At 33.9% G+C, this 10,431-nt stretch overlaps 1 protein-coding gene across 1 annotated transcript; it reads left to right on the plus strand.

Annotated features, from left to right (window-relative positions):
• The first annotated feature begins 615 nt into the window (after positions 1–615).
• On the plus strand, positions 616–5,060 carry LOC134272593 (uncharacterized). Its single transcript, XM_062754811.1, has 4 exons — positions 616–2,109; positions 2,472–2,624; positions 2,997–3,191; positions 3,395–5,060. Exons 1-4 carry the CDS (start codon positions 969–971, stop codon positions 3,988–3,990), a joined length of 2,085 nt encoding a protein of 694 aa, XP_062610795.1. The 5' UTR covers positions 616–968; the 3' UTR covers positions 3,991–5,060.
• The last annotated feature ends 5,371 nt before the right edge of the window (positions 5,061–10,431 follow it).

Consider the following 10,431-nt stretch of genomic DNA (forward strand, 5'->3'; position numbering starts at 1 on the left):
TATTTGGTGTGCGTACTCCACTAATTAAGCTCTTTCAAATGACACCAAGGTCAATGACTTCATGACTTTGACTGTGACCTGTATGCTAAAAATAGTTTTTTCGTACGTTTTCCATAACTTTCGAACCATAAAAGATAGAGACTGCATATTTAGTATGCATACTTCACTAATTTCTTTCTTTCAAATGACACCAAGGTCAATGAATTTGTGCCTTTGACTGTGACCTTTATGCTTAAACTAGTTTTTTCGTACCTTTGCCATAACTTTCGAACCATAAAAGATAGAGACTTCATATTTAGTATGCGTACTTCACTAATTTATTTCTTTCAAATGACACCAAGGTCAATGAATTTGTGCCCTTGACTGTGACCTTTATGCTTAAACAAGTTTTTTCGTACCTTTGCCATAACTTTTGAACCACAAGAGATAGAGACTTCATATTTGGTATCCATACATTACTAATCAATTTCTTTCAAATGACACCAATATTGCTTAATTGATTGATTGATTACATGTGCATATAATATGTGACCGCGACTGCGAAAAAGGGTCCAGATGCCGCACACGTCATAATGAGAAATCGGCGATAGTTCTGAACGTTTGCGTCACAATCGAAAAAAAAAAAATAACGCGTGAAAAAAATTGCAGTACACGTGCTTCTGAAAAAGTTTATCTCTGTCTCGTATTTTAAAGTATTAATTATGAAAATGAAAATGTTTGTTGTAATGTTTTGTAATATATTTTATTACGTTTTTTTTATTTTAATTTGAATTTACCGCGGGTTGTAAAGAGCAATAACTCTGTCCATAACAGCAGGCGTGTTTACATTTCCGGTTGAAAATAGATTGAAAGTGAAAGTCACAGTAAAGTTGGAAATTGGAAATGTAGGGAGTTCAAGCACTAAACATGAGCCAAACTTCGATAAAAATATACCATATACCAAACATACCAAAGTACTACTTCAATGGATGCAGAGTGTGTCGTACAACTTTTTAACATCGATAAGTATACCATCAGAAATTGTTCTTTATCAAGATGATGAATTTTTAGAAGATATAGAGCGTGTGGATGAATTATATTTCTCTAAACTTGTTGCTCCAAAATCTAACGTGCGCGACAGACAGTTTTGTGATCTGTCAAGTGACAGCGAGACAGATACGAGTGATTTTGGTGATGTAAATTATGATTCTGACTCTGAAAGTGACAATGACAACTATGATGGGGATGTATATATACCGAATGAAGTTAATGACACCGACACGAAGGAATACATAATCCGTTCCAAATTTCAGAATGACACTTGCGGGTGTAAGGAGTTTTATGGAATGCCATGTAGCACGAAAATTGCATGTGAGTTCCGTGATCATTGTCTACAGTGTACTCGGGAGGAACTTGACACTATACTTAAAGTTGAAATGTTTGCACATAGGCGATCTGGATCTGTCACACAGTCCAAGAAACACAGAGAAAAAGAACGAGAAAGACCATTTCAGGAGTACTACTTCAATGGATGCAGAGTGTGTCGTACAACTTTTTGTTTTGTACATGCGGTTGAAAGAAAAAAACTCCATAAAGTTGCCAGGTCTCTTGATACAGAAGGGTTTTTACCCAGAACACATGGAAACAGTGGTAAGGCTCCGCATAATAGCTTATCAGTGACAGACAGGGATCGAATCAAAACATTTATTACCAAGTATGCTAGTGACCATGCCCTGCCTCTACCAGGCCGACTGCCAAATTACAAATCTGAGAAAGTGCTTCTACTTCCGTCGGATACGACAACTGCTGACATTCATGCTAAGTATGAGATTCTAGCTGAAGAAATGAACTTCAGAAGAATACACTTAAGGACATTTCAAAGAACTTGGCACGAGTTGTGTCCATTTATTACAATCATGAATCCATGCACTGACCTGTGTCAGCTTTGTCAGAATTTCTCTCATCAACTGTCGACAGTTTCTAATATGAATGATGAGGAAAAGGAAGAAATCCTTTCTACTTACACGCAGCATGTTTCCCAAGCTAAACAGCAAAGAGACTACTACAGACACCAGTATACCACCAGCAAGGAAGTGTTCATTTCCTTATCAGAGGAATGTAAACAAACTGGTAAGTTAAAATTTTATTGCAAAATTAAATTCTTCCTTTAGTGTATAGTGACAAGTATGGTATACTTTCCTTCATTAGCATTAATGAACATTCATGTACTATTATATGTGCTTGGATTTGGACTATATTATCAGCCTGGGTAGTAGCTGAATGGGTAGAACACCTGACCAGGGGTCAAGGGTTCAATTCCAGCCATGCATTTTCTCCTCTTTTCCTTGGTACTATTAATAGGAAAACAGACATACCAAAGTGTTTGCAAAAATTTCTTCTGTAAAATTGAATTTCTTTGTTCATGAACTAGTAAATACAATGAATAACTTTCAATGCATACAAATGATCAAGAATGATTAATTTTATTCAAGGAAATGCTCCATGCTCAGTTGATGTGGAAATGCACTATTCCTGGGACTATGCTCAGCAAGTTCATTTTCCACATCATGCCCAACAAGTGGGACCAATATTTTTTAAGACGCCCCGGAAGTGCAATGTGTTTGGTGTATGTTGCGAGGGTTCAGGTATGTTAATTCATAAGTCATGATATGTCAGATATGTATTGCTTAGTTCTTCAATTCATTCAGAAATAACTGTACATGTAATTCTTATAAGAATTTATTAATTACCTTTTATGTGGAAATCTAATATTTGACGAAATAGTACAATCACATGTAAAGGAGGATACTCTTTCAAATATAGAATAATACATGTATGGGACTGAGTCTGAATAAAACAATTTTGGTTCTTTTGAATTCTATTAAATATAGTTGCAGCAAAATATTAACACATTCTGTTTTTGTCATAATGCATACATATAAGGTAAATAAACAAGTCAATGGTTGAGTTACCGTATTAAGTTCTGATCAAAATTTTTGTTTTTACTTAAATGGCAGGAAAACAAGTGTTCTACTTGATTGATGAGGCTGAGAACACAGGAAAGGGTGCTAATTCTGTCATTAGTATGGTTCAACACTTTTTTCAATACCATGGATATGGAGAAAAAACAGCAGCCATTCATTTCGACAACTGCAGTGGGCAAAACAAAAACAACTTTGTCTTATGGTATGCTCTATGGAGAGTTCTTGTAGGTAAGTGTACATCAAATGAAAAATATTTGATTTTAATTATTAAAATTTGTAAAAGCATTGTTTGATATTCAGTATGTTCATGATGTTCAATGCCCAAAGTGTTACATACATGTATGATGTCAGTTTTGATAGTCAAGAAATGCAAACTCTTTCTAAATTTAGCATTTATATTTAAATTAAAGAGTGTATTTCTCTTCAATCAGGACTCCATGTTATTGTGGAATATTCTATGATGGTGGCAGGACACACTAAATTTGATCCTGACTGGCATTTTGGAGTCTGGAAAGTAAAATGGCGTTCATCTACAGCAGAAACCATGAATGAAATAGCAGACACAGTCCGTCATTCATCCCGCAGAGGCCATAACATTCCTCAGCTCGTGTCAGATCCACAAACACCTGTGCAGTTTAGGGACTGGAAGTCGTACTTTGAACAGTTCTTCAAACCGTTGAAAAACATTCGAGGCTATCATCATTTCCGAGTAAGTGCTGAGACTCCTGGTGTTGTTGAATGTAAGGAACTCTGTAATTCTGTTCCTTTGTGTGTTAATCTCCTGAAAGATCAGAATATCCTTCCCTCCGTAAGTGATCCTCTGCCTCAAGAAATCCCAGCACCTGGTCTTGACCCCAAGAGGCAATGGTACTTGTATGAGGAAATCCGTGAACATTGTCTATCACTCTCTTCTAAAGACACATCATGTCCAAAACCAGTCGTACCAAAGAAAGAGGTGAAAGTTTATTCACGTCATCATTCTAGTACGTCACACTTGGGGAAAAGGAAAAGTCTTCTCCTTAGATGAAAGGGAGGACTATTGTGTGTAAGAAAGATTAGAAGTAAGATGTATACATGTAGTTCCTATTGTGTAATTTCCCATAATGTGTTACATTCATGTACTTTTCTGTCCATCGAATTTCATTGCTTTAAAACATTTGTTGGAATTGTTACGTTTACCCAACTGTTTACATAAGCTGTGTCCAATGAGTAGTGTTACATCTCAACAGTTAAAAAAATGTTTAACAGTAAGAAAATTGTTATATGGTGTTTTCACCTTCTCTGTGACATTTTCCTTTAAATGCACTTTAGATATATTTAGTATAACCAAAAATATTACAAAACTTTGTCAAATATGATTAACTACAGATTTTTAATTTTCAAAAGATGCGATTTTCACACTGCCCCCCAACATTTAATTGTTATAATCTTTATACTTAATACTGTTGATAATTTTAAGAAAGTACAGATGCATACATCTGTAATATCATAACAGTACATTTTATCTATAACATGCATGTTTGCAATATTCAGAGTGCTTGTTTTAAAAATAGTTTCCTGCTATTCATATTTTTGTGATTTTGCTTACAACTGTCAAAGAACCTCTGTCATACTGTAATTTATGTGATTCCTGGTGTTTTTTGTCATAACTAGGAATAATAACTTTTTTGTTATTTTGGAATGTAATTTCAATTTGCATATTTATCTTGATAATAATTATTGTGCATTTCTCATGTTTCTAGAGTTTAATATTTTATTGAAAATAAATGGTTGGATTATTTTGTTCATTATGCATGTTTTCTTCCCTTTCTTTCTTTGGTCATCGATGCTGGTAGGATAATAAGTCAGACTTCTGAATCAAATTCAGTTGTTCCAATACTGGCAATAGCCATATGTAATAAGTAACAGTCATATGTAATAAGTAAGAATGACAGTATATTTAATGATTCAGTTTATTTTCATCATATCTAAGCAAAATTTTAAGAAGAGTTTAAAGAAAAAGAAGAGAATGTTCTTAATATACCAATAGACTGAAATTGTTGAGATATATTTTCTAATTACGACGTTATGGTAACGTCACTGACGTTATGATATGACTTGAAGATGCCTGCATTCCTGGACCTGTATCTTCTTTATTTTCAATGAAATTTGCATGAAATTTTGAATTTGTGTTATTCAAAGTATCCTGATTTTAAAAAGACAATAAAATTAATTTCGATTTTTTACTCATCTGGACCCTTTTCCCCAGTTGTGGTCACATATATTAAGCATTGATTGATATTTTTAACGTTCATTAGGCCAATGTGTGTTACACACACATAATTATGTTTTCATAAAGGCAAGAAGACACATTTCAAACCGCATTAATGAAAAATGGCTATTTTAATGGCCATTTTTAAAAGGCAAACATTCTGCGTTTTCCATTCAACAAAACGTTCAGTTTGGGCTCGTTTTTGCGGAACCTGTATTAAAAAGCATTAAAAATATATTACCTTACTTAGAAACTATTTTATTGTAGTTTATTTACCTGAGAGCTCGTGTTCGGGTAGTACTGGGAATTCACAGCCGAGAAAAGACCTGTTTGGCTTGTTCTGTTGAAGTAGCCGGGGCGGGTACTCAAACTACATCAGATATTTGATAATGTAATTTGGAAAATATATTCTTCTTTTTAGAGTCTACACGTTTAGTGTGGTTGTTTTATTATATTTTTCCCCAGATTCCTTTTTCCTCGGGCTTTCGTTCCGTTTCGTGATTATTAGGTATTGGGCGGGGTACTAAAAGCTTATCACATTGACAATAGGGCTGCATTTCATTTTCGGAATTTTTGGTAATTATCAATTTTTCATTTCCGACATTTTTTTTTTTTTTGTTTTAATTTCCAACATTTTTCAAATACATAAGTTGCACTTATAGTAACAAATTTGATAACTTTACTTATGAAAAATTTAAAGGAATATATCATAAATAAATCATTGAAATCCAATTTTGTAAATCTAACAGTGACTTGGACATAAATATGGTGCTGTCACTGACATTAAATTAAGTGCACATTAAATATGGGGAAAACGTTTTATGCTCATTAAACTCTTTTACCTAGACTTAGTGGTACATGTAGTCATGTATGAATATATGTATATTTTTTATTACTATTTTGGCATAAATACTTTTAAAATTCCATTTTCTTTTACTGAGAAAACATTGAATTGCCGCACAGGTAAATTCCTGAAACGAAAATAAAAATTATGTCGGAAATAAAAAAAAAAAAATGTCGGAAATGAAATAGAAAAAAAATGTCGGAAATGCTATGCATATTTCCGGAAATGAAATGCTGCGCTTGAAAACGGTGACACTTGCAGGAAATCTTTGCTCAATTCCTGACCCAGATACCTCACTTACATATTAAACAAGTTTGATATAAGCTTCCATCTGAAAAATATTTCAATATTTTCATTCTGTGAAATTGTCATTTTTTTATTTTTTGACCAATACCGTCATTTTGAAAAATCGGAGCAAAATGTTTGTTGCTAGGACATGATATAGAAAAGATCAAAAATATTATTCGTACCCTCAGTTTTTGTGTCTTTCTTGCACTAAAAAGTTCGGAAAAAAAATGCCCCTGGCAAATGAGAAATAGCCTGAGGGATCTTGAAAGCGGTGAAATCTGCAGGAAATTCTTTGCTCAATTCATGGCTCAGATAACTCAGTTACATTTTAAACAACCCCAAAAGATTGATACCTGCTCCTATCGGAAAAATATTACAAGATTTTCATTTTTAGGAATTGGTCATTTTTTATTTTTTGACGAATAAAGCCATGTTGGAAAATAGGAGCAAAATGTTTGTTGCTGGGACATGATACAGAAAGGACGAATATACTATTCATGCCCTCAGTTCTTGTGTACTTCTTGCAGTAAAGAAAAGTTTGGAAAAAAAAGCCCCGGGCAAATGAGAAAATAGCCTGAGGGATCTTGAAAACGGCGACACTTGCGGGAAATTCTTTGCTCAATTCCTGGCCCAGATAACTCAGTTACATATTGTATTAGGAGGTATTTAAGTCGCTGCATAGCTGACCAAGTAGCTGGGGTCTACGTTTTCATAGATTTTACATGCTTGACATACAGTCCAAGATGAGTAGATAAATACTTTTTTCAACGGTAACCATTTCTCCATAAGGGATAAGTTTGTTTTTTATTTTATATGTAAGTTTTTGAGTCATACATTTGAAACGTAGAACTATTTAAGAACTTGAGTTAAGTAATGTTCTTGTTACTATTTACGTATACAGGTTTTGCTGGGTAGAGTTACTCATGCGTTTATTGTTCTATTTCTGGTGCAATGTACGAAGTTATGTACGTACGTAGGCTATTTTGTTTTGCCGCTTATAAAGTCGGTGTTGTGGGTTAAAACAACTTTTGTTAAGATGTTGTGTATTCTTAACGTTTTCCTTAATATAAATAGTGTTCGGTTAAAATTACCAGGACTGTTTGTATGGTGTGCCATTAGTGCAATGGTGACTTGAGTTTTTCTTTTTGTATACGTAGCCTGTGACTTAGAAATGTTATTTAACCCCCTTCCCCGCAGTCACGCATTCTAACGCATATACCATTTCCTATTTCTGACGCAAAATCAAGCATTTACCTTTCCCCGCAATCACGCATTTTCACGCACTTTAAAAAGTTCATGAAATCTTCAATTTATTGCCAAATTCCAACTATTTCATACTTGCTTAATCTCATAAAATAGAAAAAATATTTCTAATCAAAATATTACGTCATGATATTATTTACGCTAAACTTTAGAGAAACTTGTACCCTGCTAGAAAGTGCTTGCGGGGAAATGGTAACGTAATATTTCTATGACGTGAGGGTTCAGTTTATTTTGCATAACAATTTGTAAGTTGTAAAGTGTTAATTTAAAGGTTCCTGATGTAATCCAATTACAATCTAGCCATGTGTTGGCGAGGACCTTAACCAGACCGGGATACCCACTGGGAGCCAGTTGGCGGGAGTCCGTCGTGAAACGGGACGTGTCTGCGTGGACGTGGTTCTGAGCCAACGATATTGAGGATTATAAGAGACTTTATGTTCTATTTATTGTAAATAATAGCTGTAAAATATGTTGTGAATATTGTTTTTATTGATTTTATTTAAAGATAAAAAATTGTAAATAGAAAAAAAAATCTTGTTATATCTGACTGAACAGAGCACGACGGACCCTCAGTTTTTATGTATTTCTTGCAGTAAAAACGTTTGGGAAAGAATGCCCCGGGCAAAGGAGAAAATAGCCTGAGCGGTCTTGAAAACGGCAACACTTGCATGAAATTCTTTGCTCAATTCCTTGCCCAGATAACTCGGTTACACATAAAACAAGCCACAAAGATTGATACATGCTCCTATCTGAAAAATGTTTCAGTATTTTATTTTTTTGGGTATTCTCATTTTTTAGTTCTTGATGAATACGGTCATTTTGAAAAATAGGAACAAAATGTTTGTTGCTAGGACATGATATGGAAAGGACCAATATATTATTTGTACCCTCAGTTTTTATGTATTTCTTGCAGTAAAAAAGTTTGGAAACAGAATGCCCCTGTCAAATGGAAAATAGCCTAAGGGATCTTGAAAACGCTGACACTTGCAGAAAATTCTTTGCTCAATACCTGGCCAAGATAAACAGTTACATATTAAACAAGCCACAAAGATTGATGCATGCTCCTATCGGAGAAATATTTCAATATTCTAATCTTTGGGAATTGTCATTTTTTATTTTCTCATGAATACCGTCATTTTGAAAAATAGGAACAAAATGTTTGTTGTTCGGACATGATGTAAAAAGGATCAATATATTGTTCGTTATCTCAATGTTTGTGTACTTCTTTCAGTAAAAAAAGTTTGGAAAAAAAATGCCCCAGGCAAATGGAAAATAGCCTGAGGGATCTTGAAAACCGTGACATTAGCAGAAAATTCTTTGATCAATTCCTGGCCCAGATAAATCAGTTACATACCAATAGCCTGATATATGCTCCTATCTGAAAAATATTTCAATATTTTTTTTTTGGAAATTGTAATTTTCTATTTCTTGACCAATACCGTCATTTTGAGAAATCGGAGCAAAAGGTTTGTTGCTCGGACATGATAAAGAAAGGACCAATATACACTGAACCAAACTTCTAAGTGTTCACCTTACATTTTTTAAGTTTTAATGAACAAATGCATACAATAAATAATTTCTTTGATTCATGGTTAATGAGGAATATTTAAGTTAGATGTTGCGTAAATTTCATGTAAGGATCTCTTCAGAATTTTAAGCAAAGTGTCAAGGAAATGATGTACCCTTAAAATGAAAATTCACACACAAACAAAAAAAAAAAACTCTATGGAGTAAGACCACCACTCGCTCTGATTACTACAAGACCATCTCTACAATCTTTACTGTAGGACACCATGTACCCCTGAATAGGAAATTGACCCATCTGCTACCACACCTACTGCATAGATCTTTCCAAACCGTTGAAATTGTGTGGAAGGGGAGGGGGGGGGGGGGGGCTTTGACATTCCTTATAAAAATCCCAAATGTGTTCAATGAGATTCAGATCCGGGAATTTGACAGTGTATCATCACACAGATGCCTTCTGGTCAATATCTTAGGGTGTTTAACACATAAATGCACCGATTTAAGGATAATTCAGACTGCTCCAGCTGATATTAGACTGTGACGAGCACCAATTTCTTATCATTTTCATTCGATTGAAATTGTTTGTTATCATGTTTCTAAGATTGTTTCAGGACAATTTAAGGATGTACAACACACCTACCCCCAAAAATTCCTGTCGTTTAATTTTCGTTATTTTTGTATATTTAGTACATGACTATATCTACTGTATGTATGCCCATTTTGGACAAAATCGCTCGAGTGATTTTTGGACAGGAACTTCCAAAAGTTACCCCCTTTTTTGTTTACAAGGAGAGAAAATTTTTAATCAATGAACTACTTAAACCTTGATTTTCAAAAAAGCCAGGTTAGATATAAATGTCAAATTTCATTGGCTTATTCCTTTAAACATTTAACACAAAAACATAGTCATCTTTTTGATATACATATCATCAAAATAATTTTTAAAGACCTTAATCTGAAAAACTATGAATTATCTAAGCCTTGAAAATTGCGTATTTTTCAAATTCAAAATTTTTTTTGGTGAAAAAACCTGTCGTTTAATTTTGGTAAAAAACTTTCTTTAGGTAGCTGGTATAAAAATAATCTTCATAATTTTGCATAATTTTTGTACGACCAGTTTTGATTTAATAGCGGAAAATTACCCCTTCCCCCTTTCTCAATAAATCACGTTCCCGCGCGTCTTTCAGACGGGGGTCGATCACTCTGTTATATGAATCTACAAATAGTCAAATACACATTAAAAAAATTAAATTGGAATATTGCTTTTGCTTCAAAAATATATTAACTTACAAATCTAA

The sequence above is a fragment of the Saccostrea cucullata genome, unplaced genomic scaffold (assembly GCF_032062105.1).
Source record: "Saccostrea cucullata isolate Sc308-1 unplaced genomic scaffold, CSIRO_AGI_Scuc_v1 ctg18772, whole genome shotgun sequence".
Taxonomy (NCBI): domain Eukaryota; kingdom Metazoa; phylum Mollusca; class Bivalvia; order Ostreida; family Ostreidae; genus Saccostrea; species Saccostrea cuccullata.

Excerpts from the sequence above, each read along its gene's own strand:
- LOC134272593 (XM_062754811.1), top strand. The coding sequence starts at position 969 with ATGCAGAGTGTGTCGTACAACTTTTTAACATCGATAAGTATACCATCA. Across the intron at positions 2,110-2,471 it reads AGAGGAATGTAAACAAACTG|GAAATGCTCCATGCTCAGTT; the intron begins GTAAGTTAAAAT and ends ATTTTATTCAAG. Across the intron at positions 2,625-2,996 it reads TGTATGTTGCGAGGGTTCAG|GAAAACAAGTGTTCTACTTG; the intron begins GTATGTTAATTC and ends CTTAAATGGCAG.